This window comes from Dipteris shenzhenensis, chromosome 16 (genome assembly GCF_047967505.1).
Source record: "Dipteris shenzhenensis isolate YYH24624 ecotype China chromosome 16, Dip_SZ_1.0, whole genome shotgun sequence".
Lineage (NCBI taxonomy): Eukaryota > Viridiplantae > Streptophyta > Polypodiopsida > Gleicheniales > Dipteridaceae > Dipteris > Dipteris shenzhenensis.
The window spans coordinates 3,709,969-3,733,876 of NC_141611.1; the positions used below are offsets into that span (position 1 = coordinate 3,709,969).

At 42.7% G+C, this 23,908-nt stretch overlaps 1 protein-coding gene across 2 annotated transcripts in view; it reads left to right on the top strand.

The window, feature by feature from the left end:
• Positions 1-23,908, top strand: part of LOC147892422 (uncharacterized) — a 61,120-nt gene that overhangs the window by 14,864 nt on the left and 22,348 nt on the right. For both annotated transcript variants that reach the window (XM_087387605.1, XM_087387606.1), the window contains exon 4: positions 23,636-23,885. In XM_087387605.1, coding sequence (XP_087243731.1) covers positions 23,636-23,885 — 250 coding nt within the window. The remainder of the gene's footprint in view (positions 1-23,635; positions 23,886-23,908) is intronic.

Sequence of the window (23,908 nt, forward strand, 5' to 3'; positions counted from 1 at the left end):
GTTTAACAATCGAGTTTTTTCTCACATACTGGCCTATTTTGAAGCATTCATTGCTATATATGGTGAATGCTGCGTGGCAAAATCAGAAAATGCCGGACACATGGAAGAGAGGTCTTGTTAAACTCCTTCCCAAAAAACAAATTTGTGAGTCTTTGGCAGACTGGAGACCTATCACTCTTATGCCCGTAATTTACAAAGTCACTATCAAAATGATTGTTGATCGGCTAAAGGGGTTTTTACATGATGGGTTGCATCGTGCTCAGTATGGCTTTGTCCCGCGTAGGCATATCACAGATAACATTGCTAATGCCTATATTGGAATTGAATATGCCAAATACACACAGCAGGATGTTTTGTTATTGCAAGTTAATATTGCCAAAGCCTTTGATACTGTTCAGTGGGATTTTATTTCATCGACTATTCAAGCATTGGGTTTTGGCATAAAAATGCAGCAACTCATCAATTGGCTATATCAAGATAGTGAAGCTGCCTGCATACTTTCAGGAGATATTTCTCCATCCTGGACTCTTGCTTGCTATGTCAGGCAAGGATGTCCCCTGAGTGCTTTACTGTTTGCCATAGCCACTCATCCACTGCTTCAATATCTGGATCACCTCTTGGACACTGACCAGTTGCACGGTTTGGAGATTCTTGGCAGTTGCAGCATGATTGCTTAGGCATATGCTGATGATATATTCTTTACTCCAAAAAATACTCGGGCTGATCTGTCCATGATTATGCATGCTCTTTCTAAATATGGATTGGCTGCTGGCCTTCGGGTAAATTTTCAGAAATCAAAATTGCTGCCGTTACATGCACAGGAATGGCACAACCTTCTGTGGCCTGGGGAAATTGTCCGCTTCTCAATTCATTCGACATCTTGGTTATCCTCTAGGCTGGGGACTCACCCGTTCACAACAAACTGATTGGGTGCTAGTAAAGTTAAGGGCAAAACTTGAATATTGGAAGCTTGCAACTTGGCCATTACATGTTCGTCTGCGAATCACATAATCCATTTTGATAGCATACATACAATTTTATCTGCCTCTCACTATGTTCACTAAGGCAGATCTGGTTTCATTTATGTCAGCTATCATGGAAATTTTCTGGCCTTCAAAACATGGCAAGAAAAGTTTCAGATTACTCTCTATGCATCGTCTCTATTCTCCAAAGATGCATGGGGGTCTGAACATTCTCAATATTCAAATGCATTTACTTGCTCACAGAGGGAAAATGATGATACATTTTATGCAAGGAGATCAGCCTTGGGCTTTCATGATCCGCTCTCTCTTATTACATCTTCATACATCTGCCTTTGGGAATTGGCAGCCTACTCAGTGGGATTTTTTATTTGGCTCTATCCAAGGCAAGATCAGAGGCTGCCCTTTTGTCTCTCATCTGCTTCTTGATTGGAAACACATTCTATCCCACTTGGAATGGCATGGCAGGGACTCTCTCTCGGGCAACTCTTTGAGGGTAGAGAATATTTTTTGGTCTAAAGTATTCCACCCTCCTTTGGCCATACAAGAACCCCGACGTTCTTATTTTCTCTCCTTCAAAGGCATTTCATCTGTGGCGAATGTACTTCAGGATGATGGCACAATTTTATCTTTTTCTATGGCTGCTCGCAAATATGGCTTGGGAGCTCATTATCGTCCTTTATGGCATAGAATTTCAGCAATGCTCCAACCGTACTTGCCGGTACCTCATTTGGAACTTCAGAATCGGCTTGAGGATTGGATTTTACGATCTCCTTCCTTATACGCCCGTCCTTTGAAGCTCTCACATATCACAGTGTCATCACTGTATAAAGTGTTATTACCTCCACCTTGGATTTCCCACAGAGCAAATACCGTTTGACATATGGATCGTCCAATGAAGTGGTGGAGAAAAAGGCTGCGTCTCCTTTGGCATTACAAAGTCCCTCTTCGACAACAGCTTTTCCTATGGCGAGTTCTCCTTGGCATTTTTCCATCCGGACAGTTACTCGCACATAGACATATTGCTTCAGCTATTTGTCACAGATGCCAGCACTCTACTGAATCAGTGTTTCACATCTTTTGGTCATGTCCAAATACTTCTGATCTCATTGCTCTCATCAGACAGAGGCTTTGACAGCGATTTCCTACTGTTACTTTTGGCAGATTTTTCTGGTTGTTTGGCTTTCATCCACAGAGACAGGGTTTTGATTTATTCTTTGTATGGGTGCGCTATTGGACCCTATGGACTTTATGGATGGATAGAAATCATAGAGTCTTTGGTGATCCACTATTTTCATCCTTTCTTTTTTTCAAACGATCTCTGCATCATTCTACGATTGCTTTTAGACTCGTTTGATTGATCAGGATGTGTATACAACTTATACTGAGATCTTTAGTTGAGTAGTAGCTACTTCGTTTTTGAAGTAACTATGAATGTAATTATTCTATAGAAATAAAAGATTTCTTCCCACAAAAAAAAAAAAAAAGTGTGTGTGTCCCAAGATGCATGGTGGATTGAACATCACGGATATTCATGTGCATATTCTTGCCCACAGGGGGAAAATGTTGCTGCAATTTCTGCAAGGTGATCAGGCTTGGGCTCTTATGATTAGGACTCTGGTCACTCATATTAGTATTTCTGCGTTTGGTCATTGGCAACTCGATCACTGAGATTTCTTTTTTGGCTGCACTGATGGCACTTTGCCCGGATGCCCTTTGTCTTCCGCTTGCTTCTTGACTGGAAGCATGTCCTTTCTCATATGGAATGGAATGGACGGCAATCTTTGCTTGGGAATTCTTTGAGAGCTGAAAGCATTCATTGGTCGAAAGTCTTTCAGCCTCCCTTGGCTTTACAGGAACCTCGACGTTCCTACTTTGTCTCGTTTAAAGGCATCACCTCGGTTGCTGATGTTATAGATGATGCTGGTACTGTGCTCCCCTTTTCTCTAGCAGCCACTACATATGGATTGGGCTCTCATTATCGTCCTTTGTGGCGACAAATAACTTCTATGCTTTCGCCCTTTGTTCGGATTCCTCCTTTGGAACTCCAAGACCGACTGGAAGATTGGACTTTGACTTCTCCAGGGTCCTTTTCTCGTCCTTTGAGGCTATCTCAGATTACTGTATCTGCATTGTATAAAATCCTTTTGCCTCAACCTTGGGTTTCAGAGAGAGGTGATTCTGTTTGGCGAATGCATCGCCCAGCCAAGTGGTGGAGGAAAAGATTATAGCAACTTTGGGCCTATAAAGTACCACTTCGGTAACATGTTTTCTTTTGGCGAGTTCTACTTCTTCGGAGACTGTGCCTCACTTGTTTTGGCATTGTCCGTGCTCTCGTGAGTTTTTTAATATGCTTCGACAGCACCTGCGAGCGAGATTCCCATCTGTTCCGTTTGGGAAGTTCTTCTGGCTATTTGGGTTTCATCCATCCAGACCGGAGTTTCATCTTTTCTTCATTTGGGTTCACTACTGGGCACTATGGACTTTATGGACATATAGGAATTGTAAAGTCTTTGGTGATCCTACTTTCTCTCTGTTTGGCTTTTTTAGGTGTTCTTTGCAGCAATTTTCTTTGATTGCTTGCAGACCCGCTGCACTGATCATGAGGTCTTTTTGGCATATACTGAAATTTTTGGTTGATGTAATTGTAGTACCTTTTTTTTGAGGTTGCTACTCATATAATATAATCAATCAAAGATTTTACCAAAAAAAAAAGTGTGTACGCAGCAGAATGTTCTACTCTTGCAGGTAGATATTGCAAAAGCCTTTGACACAGTTCAATGGGATTTCATCTCGCAAACTATGCGAGCTTTGGGGTTTGGACAAAAAATGCAGCAGGTTATTTACTGGCTTTACAGAGATAGCAATGCGGCTTGCATTATTTTTGGGGATATCTCTGATGAGCGGACTCTTCGTTGTTCGGTCTGCCAGGGATGCCCTCTCAGTGCTTTACTGTATGCCATTGCTACTCATCCTATGATGCAATATATTGATCATCTTTTGTGGCTACAGGATCACTTCATGGCTTAGAATTGGATGCTAATCACAGCATGGTTGCTCAAGTTTATGCTGATGATTCTTTCTTTACCCCGAAGAATACGCCCCATGATCTTGGTGCCTTGATGTAGGCCCTCTCTGTTTATGGTTTGGCAACTGGTCTTCATGTTAATTTTCAGAAGTCTAAATTGAACATCACAGATATGAAGGTACGAAACGAAGAGAGAGAGAGAGACAGTGCAGGTACAAGACGGGTCGATAGAGCAGTCACGTCAAAACTTAGATAAGATGAAAATACACAAGTACAAAGTACTTGTATCTAGACCTAGGACTAAGTGTCCTAGGTGTCACATAGGACTTGTGCCACCATGACCAGAAACTACCAGGTATTCTGAGACGTTTCCAGAGTACTTCAGCCCATCCCATGGACGGGGGTTTGTAGGCCATCTTCTGATGGTTCTAGCCATGCCCTATAGGCCATGGTATGTGCCTTGTAGGCATAAGTGTAGGCACTTATAGTGTTAGTGCCTTCTAGGCCACATACGACACTTTGTTCATCCAAAAGGATATAGCCACCTATGAATGTACAAGGAATGTCAGATCATGCAACAAAGGGAACCAAGTGTAAAGCCTGTCGGAAGACTTCGAACTTGGGACGAGGAAGTGCAAACCAAGGGATAGTAAGTGTGCATGAATTTTGGCATACCATGCCCTGGGTGCCTGCTTCAAACCATAAAGGGCTTTTCTAAGCCGGCATACCTTATTTTCAGAATTAACAACCTCAAAGCCAGGAGGCTGTGTGACATAGACTTCTTCCTGCAGATCCCCATGAAGAAAAGCGGTCTTGATGTCAAGTTGGTGCACTTGCCAATGATGATGGGCTGCAATGGCAATGACACATCGAATGGTAGTAATCCTGGATGTGGGAGCAAATGTCTCCTCAAAGTCAATGCCTTGTTGTTGGGCATACCCTTTTGCAACAAGACGGGCTTTGTATCGATCTATGCTGCCATCAGATTTCCTTTTTAATTTGTAGACCCACCGCGTTCCAATGGCATGCTTGCCAGGTGGGAGATCTACTAATTCCCATGTGTCATTTGAGGCAATAGATTGTAACTCAGCTTTCATTGCATCCATCCACTCTTTGCTGTCAAAAGCATCTTTATGGCACAAAGGCTCTTCATTGCAAGCTATAGCAAGGAGTGCAAATTCAAGAAAGTGACCATGCTGTCTATTCCCTGATCTTGTCCGGGCAGCAAAAGGTTGATCTTGTTTGCTGTCCCTCAATGTATCAAGAAGCCATCTGGGAACTTGCCTTTGCTGTTTATTGACAGCTCTTTCTTCAATGACTGCATCATGAGTAGTGGGATCATTTTGTGCCGGAAGAGAAACCTGCAAATCAGCATGAGGTTGTGGCTGATTATTGCTTAGTGGAGAGCCTGCAGGAGGCTCATGTTGCTGCTCAAAATCCTCCTCTGATGATGGCAGAGGTAACCAAGATTCAAAGGCATCAAACATGTCAACATCTGGCTTTGCTTTGCAGTCCACAAGAGGAGAAGCTCAATGTTCAGCAAAGATCACATCTCTACTGACAATAATCTTCCCAGTATTTGGTTGATATAACCGATACCCTCTGCTCTCCTGGCTGTAACCAATGAATATGCATTTGATTGCCTTGTCATCAAGCTTATGTCTCAGCTGAGATGGTACATGAACATATGCAAGAGACCCAAAAACTTTCATGTGTGAAAGTGAAGGCTTCCTGCCTTTCCATGCTTCATAAGGTGTGATAAACTTTAATGCCCGTGTAGGTGATCTATTCAGCACGTAGTTGGCACACATTACTACATCAAGCCAAAATTTATTGGGCAAAGACTTGGCCTTAAGCATGCATCTGGCCATCTCCATTGTGGACCTGTTTTTCCTTTCAGAAACAGGATTCTGTTGAGGAGTGTAAGGAGTAGTGCATGAGTGAATAATGCCTCGTGAGGATAGAAATACATCAAACTCCTTTGACATATACTCCTTTCCCCTATCTGTGTTGAGGGTGACAACAAGCTTGCATCCTGATTCATTCTCAACCATATTCAGCCATCTCTGAAACCATAAGAAAACTTCAGATTTGGCCTTCAAAGGATATACCCAGCAATATCTTGTGAAATCATCAATGAGAGTCATGAAATACTTATACCCCCCAATGGCATTTGTCCTCATTAATCACTGTGTACTAGCTGCAATTTCCTTTGTGAGAGTTTTGGACAATTTTTTTGAAAAGGAAATCGATGCATCTTACCCAAAAGACAACCCTCACACACATGTTTGGAAACTGTGTGAGTCTGAGGTACATCATTTGCCATCTGCTTTGAATGTAGCTTTGCAAGAGCTCTATAATTGAGATGGCCCATTCTCTCATGCCAAAGATGAGTTTCAGCAAGCTGTGAATCTGAAATAGCCAATGCTTCAATAGAAAGTGCAGCTGAATGATGATCAAGGTGATAAAGCCCTTTTTGCAAAGTGCCAGTGAGAACTATGGCATTGTCATCACGAAGATCATATACTAGGCATCTGTAGCCATCAAAAATTACTCTGAAATCTGAAGTAGCAATTGCTGAAATTGAAATCAAGTTGACTTCAATGCCAGGCACAAAAAGAACATTCCACTAAGGGCCATTCTGGAGTCTTCAAAGCTCTCGGTCACACGAACCGCCTCCTAGATGCTTGTTAGGCTCCCGTTACGCTTAGGAAAAATAATTCTTTCTAGTACGTGCAACAATTAATTAAAGCGCACCACCATGGCACCCATTAATTGTTAGCGCTTTGCATGCAAATAACACACTGTGAACTAATTCTAGTCACGGTGGGCGTCCCCACTGAACACATGTGCACATCTAACAAATATAAAAATATATATTTATTCTCTGGTTGACTGGAGTCAACACTCTTGATTATAATTAAGGAGCTTTGACCAAGGGTCGAGGCGCCTTAATTATAGCCAAGTCTCTCCAACCGAAGTTGGCACATCTTGGTTAACCGGGGTTAACCCTCTTGGCGTATGCCAAGTCTTGTTGACCGAAGTCAACACTCTCTGACCGTAGTCAGGTTTACTTGACTAGAGTCAAGTATCTTTGACCGTAGTCAATCGTTTGACTATTAAAATAACTCTTTGACCATAATTAACACATATAAAACTCTTTAATTATGATCAAATAAATGGTCAACTGTACTTTGACTTAGGATATTTACATTGTGGTGACATCCTCTCGGCTTCTATTCAGTTGACCTCAACTGAAAAGCTTCCTTGTAAACATCCAAAAGCTGTGGATGATCGGATAACATGTCTTCGTTCATCCACTTGGCATCTAATGCTGTATAATTCTTGAATTTTACAAGATACCTGTAAAATTGCTTACCCTGAGGGCCTTTACGTACAGTATGGTACACAATTTGCTCTGGTTGAAGGACTTCTTTCAGCTCATCCACTTTTGGTGGATCCTCTGATACTGGTTCTGTAGGCTCTGGTCCCTAGAATTTCTTTAGAAGACTCACATGGAATGCATTGTGAATTCTCCAATGCTCTGGCAATGCTAATCTGTATGCAACCTCATTTATTCTTTCTGTAACCTTGAAAGGGCCATAGTATCTGGGAGATAACTTTGCATACACTTTCTGTTTGCCTTTAAACTTGCAGAGCCTAGCTTTTTCAAACCTCAAAAGTACCCAATCCCCTTCCTTGAGATCCAACTGTCTCCTATGCTTATCTGCAGCTCTTTTATGTTTCTCTTGAGACCTTTCAATTGCTGTCCGGACTTGGCTGTAAGCTGTTTGGAGGTCTCTCACAAACTGATCAGCTGCAAATATTTCATCTTTGGTCCTCAATATAGGTGGCAAAATCACCTTCCCATATATGACCTCAAAAGGGGCTTTCCCTGTAGAGCTATGTACTGTATTATTGTAAGCAAACTCTACTAACGGTAGGTACTTTTCCCAGTCTGAACTTTGGTCACCCACGTAGCATTTCAGCATATCCAAAATTGTAGAATTTGCTACTTCACTTTGACCATCTGTCTGGGGATGGAAAGAAGAAGAAAAATTCAGATTCGTCCCCATGTTATCAAATAAAGCTCTCCAGAATAGACTGGTCATTCTGGGATCTCGATCACTAACAATGGACTTAGGCATACCATGATGTTTAAAAATTTGTGCCATGAAAAGCTTAGCCATATGATCTGCCTTTATGGTTTTGCGAACTGGAATGAAATGAGCTTGCTTGCTGAATCTATCAATGATAGTCCAAATCCCATCATTCCCTGACTTTGATCTCAGCAAATAAAAAATAAAGTCCATTGTAATACTTTCCCATGGTGCCTGAGGCACGGGAAGAGGCATAAGTAGGCCAGGTGTTTTCCGTCTATCATATTTCACTTTTTGACACGTAAGGCATTCAGTAACAAACTGATGTATATCTTTCCGTATCCCTGGCCAAAAGAAATACCTCTCTAGTGCTAGAGTTGTTGCTGTAATTCCTCTATGTCCAGCATAGGAGGTGCATGGCATTCCCCCAAAATCTTTTTCCTCATCTCCTGAGTGATGAATAGGCAATCATCTTTCATTAAATACCCATCTTTCAGGGAATAGTGATTGGTGGATTGCCCCTCTTGCATTTGCTGTAAAATTTCACCAAAATCTGAATCATGAGCATATTGCTCCCTCATGCCTTCCAGGTCCTGATGATAAGCAATAGTCACATTATTGACCTGGGGTCTTCGGGACAAAGCATCTGCCACTTTGTTCCGAATTCCTGGAGTATGGACAATCTGAAAATGATACATTGACAGCATGTTTGCCCATTTCATATGCTTCTCGGAAAGCTTGGTCTGAGTCAAAAAGTATCTCAGACTTTGGTGATCTGTCTTGACAGTAAAATCTGCACCCAAAAGATAGTGCTTCCATGTATGGATGGCATGAATTACAACCAATAACTCTTTCTCATAGATTCCTAGATATCTTTCTGCATCCCGAAGTCTCCTGCTTTCATAGGCTACTACATGACCATTCTGATGCAATGCAGCCCCAACACATTCTCCACAGGCATCGCAATCAACATCAAAAGACTGATAAAGATCCGGGACTACCAGAATAGGCTCTGTAGTCAACTTCTCCTTGAGTGTATTGAATGCTTTCTTCTGTGATAATCCCCATGTGAAGGCTGCATTTTTCTTAGTAAGGTCATGTAATGGAGCTGCGATATCAGCAAAATGTCTGATAAACCTTCTGTAGTAAGAACACAGGCCTAGGAAACTTTGAACTTCATGCACAGTTTTCAGCTCTGGCCATTCCTGAATGGCACGGATCTTCGCTGGATCCATTTGTATCCCATTCTTGGATATTACATGCCCCAGATAGTGGATTTCTTCCAAGAAGAATTCACTTTTCTTGCTGTTTGCGTAGAGCTGATGATTTCTCAGCTCTTGAAACACTATAGCAAGATGTTCTCTGTGCTCTTCTTCTGTCTTAGAAAAAACTGAGATATCATCAAAGAAAGTACCCGTAAAATGCCTGTACTTTCGGAAGATGCGATCCATCATTCTATTGAATGTGGCTGGAGCATTTGTCAACCCAAAAGGCATCACTAAGTATTCATACAATCCGAATGTAGTGCGGAATGCTGTCTTGTGCACATCCTGAGGCTGTATCCTCACTTGGTGATAGCCACTCTTTAAGTCTATCTTTAAGTCTATCCTGCTCAAAACTGAAGCTCCATTTAATTGATTCAGGACATCATCAATGCGCGGAATAGGGAATCTATTCTTGATGGTCATTTTGTTCAGTGCGCGATAATCGACGCACATATGGAATGAACCATCTTTCTTCTGTACTAATAGTACAGGAGAACGAAAAGGAGACGAGCTGGGCTGAATCAACCCTTTGGACAGTAAATGATGTACCTAAGCCATAATCTCCTCTCTCTGAGTCGCACTGACTCTATAAGGTGGTCTGTTTGGTGGCTCACTACCAGGCATTAACTCTATCTGATGATCTTCTGGTCTCTCTGGGGGTAACTCCCCTGGCAAAGCATCAGAAAAGCAATCTTTAAAGTTTACAAGAAACTGAAACTTATCTTTGTCTGCATCATTCATTTCAGCATGCATTTCATTCCCTTTTTCTTTTACAAAAACCATGTACGCAGAAATTGCAAACTTTATTGCTTTACCACATGAAACATCAGATACAATGGGGATAGTGTCCCCTTTATTTCTGGCAATTAAACATTGATTTTTCCCCCTATGCACAAACTCCAGCACTCTTTCAGGAAGAGTCAACTTCACTGCCTTGCGGTGAAACCAAGGCATTCCCAAAACTACATCATGATGTTTCAATGGAGAAATGAAGAAGTCTTCCTGATCCACATAACTCTGAACATGAAGACAGAGCTTCCCTATCAAGGGAGTAACTGGCACAGGATTCCCACAGAACATCTGATCGGCATCCAAAGCCATGCCTAACTCCTCCGTCTTTATTCCCAGCCTCAGGGCTAGATCCTCTGATATGAAATTATCAGTAGCCCCTGGATCAAATAAAATTAGCGCTTGCTGGTCTCTAACTTTGCCCCATGATAGCAGCAATTCTCGTTCTTCTGGGTTCAAAGCATGACCCAATATGTCAGGAATTCCCCCCGCCATTGGCTTTTGCGGTCCTCGTGGCTTCTCTGCCTCTTTTCCCTTCGAAGTTGAAGGCTTTTCTGGGCACTGGGCAGCCACATGCCCCTCTTTACCGCACCTGAAGCATTTCCCATCTCTACGGAATTCCGCTATCTGTTCAGGGGTGAATAGAGATTTGCCCTTATAAGTCTTTGAAAACTGAGTACCCCTCGGCTTCTGAGGCTGAAACCCTTTCTTTTCAGCCTTGGGGTACTCTTTCTTTTTTGATTTTGAAAAATCAGTTTTCTTTTTATCAGCACGTCGTGCATGCAAGGATGGCATTGTAGATGGATCTTGTAGCGGCACAAGACTCGCTACTGAAGCTGAATGCATAAGGTCTTGAATATTCTTTGCCCCCAAAGCATTCACTACTGCCTGAATTCTTGGAGTGAGACCTGCTCTGTATTTTCTCATTTGGGTGCCTTTGGAGATCTTTTTGAAAGGTGCAACCTGCAAATAAGCATCCCAAAACTTTTGGTTGTACACATCCATTGTACACATCCACTGTATCTCCTGCATCCATATGCAAGCTGTCCCAGTCTTGAAGAACATGGTCTCTAAACTGTTTAGGCATAAATTGCTGGTAGAAGGCTTTCTTGAAGTCCTTCCACTTCCTTGGGGCTGACCCATCTGTGGTCTGTGCACTCCACCATGCACTAGCTGTTGCTGTCAAGTGCAAACTGACCATTCTTAACTTGGAGGATTCTGAAAAATTTTATGTACCGAATGCAGCATCAAACTGTCTGATGAACTGCAATGCTTTGTCTGTATGACCATACTGTCCATTGTAGGTCATAAACGTGACAGATTTTTCTCCTTCTTTAAATTCCTTGGTCTCTTTGGAAGACTTTCTCTTCCTAGACTTCTTGTGTTTCCTTCTTTTCCTGGATGGTTTATCTGATAAGGAAGAAGAAGACACAGAAGTCGAACTCGAGGTAGACGGTGATGGACTAGGAGATCGGTGATGATGCCTCGATCTCTTTTTACTATGGGACCGTCTCCTATGAGATCTCTCTTTCTCAGTCTGTACACGAGAGTGCGCCTCTGGCATTGGCACGTCATATACTGGATTAGGCATAGCTTCTGCTTGAAACAAATGCTGAGCCCTTGGATCCCTTTTGAGATTTTCCATCTCTTGTATACGAGTGCGTACCATCTGTTCAAATTCTTGTTGAGTTTGCGGCACACTTCTCTGTCTTGGATGTACATCCCTATCGTGTGAATCCCACTGGATAGGTGATTGATCCATATTCTGGGATCTGCAGATTTCACACACCGTGTAGGTAATTGATGCACAACTACCTTTGCTTTTCCAACAGAAAAATACCTCAACAAGAGGTGTTTTGCATTCACAATCTATGCCAGTACTGGCTGTCAGTTCAAGGCATATACCCACACAGTTGCCAAAGCATCAACAACTATATTGCCCTTTTCTGGCTGCTGCAGATGGCTTCAAAAGGCATCTGTTTTTCCCTCTTTTCACTGCTCAAAGGCATGCATACTCTTTTTCTGCAAATCTCTGATTTCTCTGCTTTTCTGCTGCTTTTCTGACAGTAGAAATCTACTTTCTCTGTTTTCTCTGTTTTCTCTGTTTTTCTGCTGCTTTTCTGACAGAAAAAGTCTGACAGGCAGGTGAAAATTGCTAGCAGAAACAGTCTCTGCAACTGTTCTTCTTTTTTTTTTTTTTGTGTGTGTGGAAAAGAACAGTAACCAGATGGAGTAACTGGCTAGTTACTCTAACCAGATTGACTGGTTTTGGTTTGGTTAGTTTGCAACTGGACTAACTGGACTGGTCACAGTCTGGTTACAGTGACCAGACTGGTCTGGTTGGGTCAAGTTAACTAGACCTCTGACCAGATTTAACTAACCAGAATTAATTTAACCACTGTTTTGCCACATGTCAGTGCCACGTCAGCATCTGCCACATCAGCACCTACCACGTGTCAAAGCCACGTCAGCTACTGCGCTGTCTGCCACGTGTACTGCCACGTCAGCACCTGCACGTGCATGCCACTTGGCTGCCACGTCATCTGCTGAACTGTCTGCCAGCATGGACTGCCACGTCATCAAGCCCACTGCTCATCTGCCACGTGTACACCTAGCTGGCACCTTGGCCACGTCAGCATCCACGTGGACGTTGCGTCACCTTCGCAGTTTCGTGAAGCGTTAGCGTAGAGGGCATCGCCAAGCATCGCGTGCACACAGCGTCACGGAGCTAGCAGAGCTTTCCGTCCACTGGCCAAACCAGAACGATAGCATGACTCGCCGCTCCTTCGCACCTTCTCCACGCCTTCGCCAGCACCTCGCACCCCGCTTCAAACATTACGCCTAAACATTGCGTGCTATTACGTCAGTGAAGCACGACCATGATTCGAGACTTTAATCCAGCCTACCAACAGGTCTCATACGTCGTTGCTCCATCTTCCTTTTGCTCCTAGATACGGGCTCCCTCGATTTAGTCTAGTATACAGGCCTTTACAGTTCCTAGCACGACAGTTCTACCATTCTAGGCATCTGCCCCTTATCCAATTCGTGATTTCACATTGGCATCCTATTGAACAGTCATTTCGTGCTCGAATTTCAGTCGATACCAAAAAGGGCTTTTCTCCAGGTGCTTCCAAGACCTTCATGATTTTAGAAAATCAGGAGGCTGAGCTCTGATACCAATAAAACCGACTCGCTACTGAAAGAGAGCCATTACCACTCAAAAAGACAGTAATTGTGCTGTCATAAGCTCTCCCTCACTCCCTCTCTCTGAAGATGCACTAGGGCCCAGGACAAAACGTCGGGCTGGACCCCCCCGAAGGTTTTTATTCATGAGAGAAAATCTGTTACAGAAGTTCAGCGTAGAGCTGTCTGGTAACCTCTACATTTCAAAACGTGAAAAATCCACTTTATTACAAGAGCTTCAAGCTCAATTCAAATTGGCAACATGCCACTTGTCTAAATCTAGACTAAGTCCTATTACATGCCACTAAGGGCCATTCTGGAGTCTTCAAAGCTCTCGGTCACACGAACTGCCTCCTAGATGCTTGTCAGGCTCCCGTTACGCTTAGGAAAAATAATTCTTTCTAGTACCTGCAACAATTAATTAAAGCGCACCACCATGGCACCCATTAATTGTTAGCGCTTTGCATGCAAATAACACACTGTGAACTAATTCTAGTCACGGTGGGCGTCCCCACTGAACACATGTGCACATCTAACAAATATAAAAATATATATTTATTCTGTGGTTGACCGGAGTCAACACTCTTAATTATAATTAAGGAGCTTTGACCAAGGGTTGAGGCGCCTTAATTATAGCCAATCTCTCCAACCGAAGTTGGCACATCTTGGTTAACCGGGGTTAACCCTCTTGGCGTATGCCAAGTCTTGTTGACCAAAGTCAACACTCTCTGACCATAGTCAGGTTTACTTGACTAGAGTCAAGTATCTTTGACCGTAGTCAATCCTTTGACCATTAAAATAACTCTTTGACCATAATTAACACATATAAAACTCTTTAATTATGATCAAATAAATGGTCAACTGTACTTTGACTTAGGATATTTACATTGTGGTAACAGCTATGCCAAAATCATCCAAAGTATGCATCAAATGAGAGAGGTCACGTTGAGAATTCCTGGGCATAAAATATGAATCATCAGCATATGCCTGTGCAAGAAACGGCTGTGCACCTGGAATTTGCAAGCCATGAAGCTGCCCAGTATCTGCAAGATGGTCCATATGCAACAGTAACGGATGAGTAGCAATGGCATACAGTAGCGCACTAAGACGGCATCCTTGTCTCACTGAGCGGGTCATAGTCCATGTCCTTGACAACCCATTGCCAAGCAGACACTACGCAGTGGCTTGAGAATACAACCAGTAAATAACATGAACCAGCCGAGGGCCAAATCCCAATTTATGCATAGTTTGAGAAATAAAATCCCAATGGACAGTATCAAATGCTTTCGCAATGTCCACTTGCAGAATGAGAACATCTTGTTTAGAATATTTGGCATACTCAATTGCAAGCAAAACATTGGAGATATTGTCAGTAATTTGCCTTCTAGGAACAAACCCATACTGCCTAGGATGAAGTGCCTGCAAGATAAATCGAATCCTAAGGACAATCATCTTGGCAATGAGTTTGTAAATGACTAGCATAAGAGATATGGGCCGCCAATCAGCCATTGTCTCACACAACCTTTTTTTTGGGATCAATTTGACAAGGCCATGCTTCCAAGAAGGAGGAAGAGATTGTTCTGCCCAAGCATGATTGATCATAAGAAGAAGAGTGTCCTTGAGTCTTCCACACACACTTTTTTTTTAAAAGTAAAATCCAGTGTATTTATATTCTCATAAATTTACAAGATGGGAAGTCTTCCACACACACACACACACACACACACACACACACATATATTGCTTGCTAGACATTAGCGTTAATAGTGAACACTTTAAAGGTTACATTCTCAGACATTAGGTTTACAATAACATAGAGTCACTTCAAAATTCATTCAATGTATCCTTTACATAGGCACCCTAATGCTAATACTAACCCTAGGGGAAAAAACCTCCTAACTGGAGGGGAAAAGTAGGTTCACACCACATTACTCATAATCTAACAAACCCCCCCTGAAGTGGTGGTGTGAACATGTATAGAGAAATAGACAATCGCCAAAAGGAAGTAAGCCTAAAGCTTTGTAGAAAGCTTCAAACTTTTCTCTAGGTAGTGCCGTGGTGAAAAGATCTGCCATGTTGCAGTGTGTAGGACAACAGATCAAGCTGATCTCTCTTGCATGCAATCATTCTCTGACATAATGATAATGTACCTCACTGCACTAGCACTACGACTATCGGTGAGAATAGGAATGGGTGGCTGCAAAACCCATGAAGATCTGCCATCAATCTCTTGAGCCATACACACTACTCAACTTTAGTTGTGAAGGCTGCCTTGTACTCAGCCTCTCATGAAGAGATGACCACAGTGGTGTTTCTTGCTCAACCAAGATGTGCATTAGCTGCTAAGAAAGGAACAATTTCCACTAGTGGGCTGTATACCAACATAGTCACCAGCCCAGTCTGAATTAGTGAATGCATGGAACTCACCCCTCCTGGCATAAAACAATCCAAGATGTTCGGTGTGCATTTGAGAGTTTTATGCTGTGTATATACTTGTAAATCTGTAAATATGTTGCCACAATTACAGTGTTTGATGTATAATGTACAGGGGTTGTGTGAGTTGCGCAAATGGAAGATTATATGGGCATATGCCAATAGATTACAGCCTCACATGTGGCCTTGCAAGAGCATAACCAGCATGGTTATGCAGGTCCGACGGGGCACTTTGCAGGATATAGTATTTTCCATGCTGGTGAAACTATTGTGCAAGGAGAGATTTTTGAATTTGCTTCAGTTTATGTTCCACAATCTTCTCATCATAGAGTTATGATCTGGCGGGATATGATGAATTGTCCTTGAGGCATAATGCATTTCTTTGTGGGCATTTTAATAATGCACCACAGCCAGTTGACCAAACTTCAGGTCACACGCATATGCTTGCTTCGAGACAATGCTTTGGACTTAGTTACTTTCACTGTTTGGTCTTGTTGATGAGACCATGCCTCTGCTTCTCGGTTATACTTTTCAACATAATGCACAATCCACATATCAAGCCCGATTAGATTGCTGGTATATGCTCCATGCACAGCAATATGATGCTTTCACTTGTCACATGTGGGCTGATTATGCCTTCCCGCATTCGGATCATGCACCTCTTTGGCTCTAGGTGTCTTTTTATGACATTCAGCAGGACAAGTGGCTGGATAAAAGGCTGCTTATAGTAAATAATAGTTATTTGCAGCATGAGCCGTATGAATATATAGTAAAAGATGCCATTGCTCCCCTCTAGACTCAGTGTCATATAGATCCGGATTTTGCATGTACAGATTTTGTCACCCGTATGCAGCATGTTGTTCGTGATTATGGTGTAAAGAACTGACAGAAACCAGTCGTGTTCAGCAATTATCTCAAGATGAGGCTGCTTCCTTGTGCCAGGCCACACATTCTTCAAACCAATGACCTTAGGAAAGTTCAAAAATGGGAGACCAGAGCAAGGCAAAGGACTTTTATGGATAAGGGCTTCTCCTCAAGCATCATGTATTATGGGGACATTGTTTCACCCACACAGCTTGTAAGGCATCTTGGTTACCCTTTGGGGTGGATGGTTACTCGCCGTTAGCAAAAGGATTCGGTTCTTGACATGCTCAAAAGTTAGAATATTGGAAACTGGCAACATGGCCCTTGCATGTCTGTTACCGCGTGGATCAGCCATGGATTTTCATCATGAGACATTTGATTTGCACTTGTCCTCTCCAACTTTTGGTCACTGGCACCCCATGCATTGGGACTTCATTTTGGGTCACATTGATGCCAAAATAAAGGGCTGCCCTTTTGTCTCTTGTTTGATTGGAGACTGGAAACACATACTTTCCCGTCTTAAATGGAATGGCAGAGACATGCTAGTATTTACTGTCGCAGATGCTTCATGATTTTCAGCCAGTACTCATCTTGAGATTTGTGACCGTCTTAAGGACTGGGTTCTTCAATCGGATGATCACGTTTGCCATGCACTACCGTTAGCTGATGTCATGGTTGCATCTTTGTATAAGGCCTAGCTGTCTTCCCCTTGGGTTTCTATCCATGCCAGTGGCATGTGGTCTGTGATACGTTTCTCTCAGTGGTGGCGCTAAAGATTGCAGTATATTTGGGCTTCCAAACTTCCGCTTTGGCAATTTTTTTTCCTGTGGCGAGTTTTACTTGGAGTTCTCCGATTTGGACTGCTTTTGGCTCCTCTTCACATTGCCCTTGCCACTTGTTGACGATGTCTATCCTCACGGGAGTCTATGCCACATGTCTTTTGGCAATGCCCAGAATCTTATGATTTCTTGCTCTTACTAAGCCAAAGGCTGCAGGCTCGTTTTCCTAGTGCTTGTTATGACAAGCAATTCTGGCTCTTTGGTTTTCATCCCATAAAGGTACGGATGTGATCTACTTTTTTATTGGGTTAGTTATTGGGCACTATGGACTCTATGAAAGGATCGTAACCATTGAGTCTTTGGTTATCCCTCCTTGGCTAAATATCAGTTCTTCTGAGCATCTTTAAGGCAATCTCTTTATGATTGTCTACATGCACGGGATATAGATTATCTTACTTTCTTGCTATATAATGACATCTTTTGATGCTTGTAACTGGCTGTCCCTTTTCATGGGACTGATCGTTGTAATATAAGGGCAAATGGATTTTACAAAAAAAAGAAGTATGTGTATATATATGTATATATACATACATATGTACATCCGTACATCCCTACCTACATCCCCTACACACTTTTTTTAATTTAGTGAAATCTTATATTTCTTTGTGGGAAACCTCAAATGAGGTGAAAACCCACCATTGAGTAAGGCTATAAAAAACGGATGGGACAGACGATGTAATAAAACACGGATGGGAGGGTTGGGCAGACAATGTATTACTAGAGGGCTGGGCAGCAAGGCTATCAGAAACGGACAGAACCAACAGGACAGACGAAGAAAGAAGACCCGAGACAGACGACGTATTACTAGACGGCTGCTCAGATGACGTATTACTAGACGGTTGGGCAGCAAGGCTATCAGTAACAGACGGAACTGATAGGACAGACAAGGAAAAGAGACCCGGGACAGACGAGGAAAGGAGACACGGGACAGACGAAGCGCCATGCGCCATTAAGAAACTTTACACACACTTTTTTTTGGGTGAAATCTTTGATTGATTATGTTATATGAGTAGCAACCTCAATACAAGGTGCTACAATCACATCAACTGAAAATTTCAGTATATGCTAAAAAGACGTCATGATCTATGCAGCGGGTCTGCAAGCAATCAAAGAAAGATTGCTGTAGAGAACGCCTAAAAAAGCCAAACAGAGAGAAAGTAGGATCACCAAAGACTTTACAATTCCTATATGTCCATAAAGTCCATAGTGCCCAGTAGCGAACCCAAACGAAGAAAAGATGAAACTCCGGTTTGGATGGATGAAACCCAAATAGCCAAAAGAACTTACCAAATGGAGCAGATGGGAATCTCGCTCGCAGGCGCTGTCGAAGCAGATTAAAAAACTCACGAGAGCACGGACAATGCCAAAACAAGTGAGGCACAGTGTCCGAAGAAGCAGAACATCTGTGGCAAAGTGCAGGAGCAATGTGTTGATGAGCTAATAGCTGTCCAGATGGAAACACTCCCAAAAGAACTCGCCAAAAGAAAACACATTGCCGAAGCGGTACTTTATAGGCCCAAAGTTGCTGTAATCTTTTCCTCCACCACTTGGCTGGGCGATGCATTTGCCAAACAGAATCACCTCTCCCTGAAACCCAAGGTTGAGGCAAAAGGATTTTATACAATGCAGGTACAATAATCTAAGATAGCCTCAAAGGATGAGAAGAGGACCCTGGAGAAGTCAAAGTCCAATCTTTCAGCCGGTCCTGGAGTTCCAAAGGAGGAATCGGAACAAAAGGCGAAAGCATAGAAGTAACTTGTCGCCACAAAGGACGATAATTGGAGCCCAATCCATATGTAGTGGCTGCTAGAGAAAAGGGGAGCACAGTACCAGCATCATCTATAACATCAGCAACCGAGGTGATGCCTTTAAACGAGACAAAGTAGGAACGTCGAGGTTTCTGTTAAGCAAGGGAGGCTGAAAGACTTTAGACCAGTGAATGCTTTCAGCTCTCAAAGAATTCCCAAGCAAATATTGCCATCCATTCCATTCTAGATGAGAAAGAACATGCTTCCAATCAAGAAGCAAGGGGGAGACAAAAGGGCAGCCAGGCAAAGTGCCATCAGTGCAGCCAAAAAAGAAATCACAGTGATCAAGTTGCCCATGACCAAACGCAAAAATACTGATATGAGTGACCAGAGTCCTAATCATAAGAGCCCAAGGCTGATCACCTTGCAGAAATTGCAGCAACATTTTCCCCCTGTGGGCAAGAATATGCATATGAATATCTGTGATGTTCAATCCACCATGCATCTTGGGAGAACAAATGTGATGCATCGAAAGCAGACTGAGACTTTTTCTGCTATGTTTGGATCGCTAGAAGATTTCCATAAAGACTGACATGAAAGATGTAAGATCTGCCTTTGTGAACATGATCAATGGCGAGTAAAATTGAATATATGCCACAAGGATGGATTGCACTATTCGAAGACGACCGTGCAAAGGCCAGGTTGCCAGTTTTTAATACTCAAGCTTTTTCCGAAGTTTAGGCAAAACCCAATCAGTTTGTTGTCGGCGAGTGAGTTCCCACCCCAAAGGGTAACCAAGATGACGAACAAACTAAGTGGGTGGAATGATATCCTCGGGCCATAATAGACTATGCCAATCTTTGGAATGCAAAGGGAGCAGCTTAGACTTCTGAAAATTAACATGAAGACCAGTTGCCAAACCATAAACAGAGAGGGCCTACATCAAGGCACCAAGATCATGGGGCGTATCTTCGGGGTAAAGAAAGAATCATCAGCATAAACTTGAGCAACCATGCTATGATTAGCATCCAATTCCAAGCCATGAAGTGATCCTGTAGCCACAAGATGATCAATATATTGCATCATAGGATGAGTAGCAATGGCATACAGTAAAGCACTGAGAGGGCATCCCTGGTGGACCGAACAATGAAGAGTCCACTCATCAGAGATATCCCCAGAAAGAATGCAAGCCGCATTGCTATCTTTGCAAAGCGAGTAAATAACCTTCTGCATTTTTGGTCCAAACCCCAAAGCTCGCATAGTTTGCGAGATAAAATCTCATTGAACTGTGTCAAAGGCTTTTGCAATATCTACCTGCAAGAGTAGAACATCCTGCTGTGTGTATTTGGCATATTCAATCCCAATATAAGCATTGGCAATGTTATCTGTGCTATGGCGACGTGGAACAAAGCCATATTGGGAGGGATGCAACCCATCATGCAAATAACCTTTAATCCGATCAACCACTATTTTGGCAATGATCTTGTAAATGACTGGCATGAGTGTGATTGGCCTCCAATCACCAAGTGAATCACATAGCTGCTTCTTTGGAATCAGCTTGAGAAGACCCTTTTTCCATGACAGAGGCATCTGCTGATTTTGCCATGCTGTATTTACCATTTGCAGCAAGGTGAATTCAAGAAGATCCCAGAATGCAAGAAAAAATTCAACAGTGAGACCATCCCATCCTGGAGATTTCCATCTGCCACAGGATCTCAGTGCATCAGACAATTCCCTTTCAGTGAAGGGATGTTCAAGTTCCAAAGCCTGAGGCATCAGACAGAATTGGATGAATATGTTGGAAAAGAAGCTGACGTGCAGACACCACCCGAGGAGAAAGAGTATCCACATGTGCAAAATGAGTGGAGAAGTGTTGCACACATAAATCAGCAAGCTCTGAACGAGATATTGACCAAGAACCATCAGGCATCCGGATCCGACAAATATTGGCAGCCTGTCTTTTGTAGTGTAAACTCTTAAAAAATTGCTTGGAAGAGCAGCCTTTATCCAAAAATGCCCGTTGTCTGGATCGAGTTTTCCATTTAGCAAGCTTTTTGCGATCATTGGATTGAAGAGAGAATTGAGCCTGACATAAGAGCATGCTTTCCTGTGAAGACAAAGGGCGAAGATGAGCAAGCTCTGTCAAACTCTGACAAGTAAATTTGGCATGTGCTACAGTCTCCCTTGTGGCTTGCATATAGGATTTGCCATAATCTTGAATATCTGCTTGCATCCGAGCAACAAAAGCTTGCCAAGCATAATCCAAACCAATGCGTATCTGACGAGAGAGAGAGGCTGAATAGCATCAGAGACCAAGGCTTTAAAGTCAGCATGCTCCAGATAACTATTATTAATCAGCAAAAGTCTTCGGCAAGGCAATCTGTCAGTGGGAAATTCATGTAAGGAAAGCCTCAACCAAAGAGGAGCATGATCCGAATGTGTGAAAGCATGATCAACTCAAATTTGACAAGTAAAGGCATCACAATGTTGTGGATCAACCTGATACCATCTGTCCAAGCGTGCCCGATAAGAAGATTGAGCATTATGCTGAAAGGTATAGCCCGGAAGCATGGGCTGTAATTCCTTTGAGAGATCAACTAGGCGCAACTGAAGCAAAAAATCAGACCATGCATGTGTTTCAGAAGCCAACATATAAGTGTGGCCTGAGGTGTTCTCACACACACACACACATGCGTGCGCGTGCGTGCACGCACGCATGTGCACACACTTTCTTTTTGTAATACTATATATTACTGTGTGGAAAAACCTCAAAACAAGGTAAAAACCCACCATGAAGTACAAAAAAAAAAACACACACCTGTCTAAAAGAACAGTAGCTCAAGAAAAAAGAGAGCTGGAGAAAATTAAATTACACGCCATCAGGTGGCGACATAAAGATAATATCCTCCAACGTAGGCCTTGTTGTCCAAGAAAACCATTGAGCGAAGTAGTGGTACCATCAATAAAGTGCAATTTCTTTTGACCCTTGCGATTCTTCTTGACATAAGCAAGGAGAAGAAACTTTTGAATGATAGGGCATTAGGTTCATGAGAAGACACCTTTGTATTGGGCTCTCGCAAATCCACATTTGTATCCTCATTGCGAACATTAACTGTATCCGAAGGAGATATGTCCACCTGCGTATCTTGTTCCCTCAATTCCACATTCAAATCCTCATTGCCATCATTAACTATGTTGGAAGGAGATATATCCACTTGTAGCTTAAGAGACTGTGATTCAATGACTAGAGAAGCTGGGTGAGACTCCTCTCCAACAAAATGAGATTTGCTGCACTAAAGAGGGCTCCTGGGGGTCAGAAACATCAACACTAGAAGATGTGGAAGCAGTGGAAGAAGGAAACATGAATAGGACACACGGGGCACATTTGCGGATGAGAATCAGGCATAAGAGTATCTCGGAACGAAAGAGCTGGAAACAGATTTGACAAGGGAACCAAAGGAGATGTTATGACAGGAGCTTTCCCACGAGGATACACCCGTCTCCGTTCCTTTTTATGCTTTGGGCTGCTCAAGTTTAATAGACGAGAGAGGAGGAGGAACTTGAGAGAGAGACAATGTGCCCTTCACATTGTGAGATTGAGTCGAGGGCGAGGGGCAACGTCGAGCAAAGTGACCAATCTGTCTACAGTTGTAACACACATTCAAGAAAGAAGAAAACTGTAAGAGAATGCGAAGAGGATGTGCCAAACCATAATCAAAATCTAAACCCGATGGTATAGGTTGTTCCATATCCCACAGTATGCAGATTCGGATGTCCCTGCTTGAAACCAAGAAGAGACCTGCGGGTCTAAAAGAGCAACAGATGGCTGCAATGAAAGAGGAGAAGGAAACTGAGAGCTGAAACGGCGGAAGCAACATAGGGCAATGCCAGAAAGATTCCCTTGAAGCTAGGCATCTATGACAAACAACAGGAGCAATACGTCTGCGTGCTAGGAGTCGACCAAATGTTATAACCCCAATCATCACCCGCCCCATGAAAACACCTATTGACGAAAAGGCGGTTTACAACTCCAAAGATGTCGCAATCTTTTGCGCCATTATGATTCATAGATCAAATCTTATTTGCCCAATCTAAAGTCCATGGTGGAGGCAGCAAAACCTCATACACAAGATGCACATTCTCTCAGAGACCTTAATTTTCTCAAGCCGGAAGTGTCATATCAGTGTTTCTAGTTTATGAGTAGTAGCTATTCCGCTTTGGGACAGCTATAAATGTACATTTTTTTTAATGAAATGGTTTTTCTACCCAAAAAAAAAGTATGTGCGCACACATGCGCCTGCACAAATGCATGGTATATATGACCATATAGCTGCACATGGTTGTGGAGAGAGAGAGAGAGAGAGAGAGAGATGTATAGATTTGTTAATGTTATGTTGCCTTAACAGGTTTGATCCAATGGGTTTGTATGGTTTTGGATGTACTATTCCATCCAAAACGAATGCCTTAAGAATACCAATATCTAATATCCCGGATTATAGACCTTCTACAAAGGGAGGGCAAGCCCAAAGCTTTGTCATGAATGCCATACCACTAGAAGTGGTTTCTGGAGCAGTCACTATTGGGATAGTTGGGGCCTCAGTTGCTACTCTCATACGATTGAATCAAGATAAATTGAGTAATGTGGTATTGGAAAAGGTAAGGGCTCATGAGCCATTTGA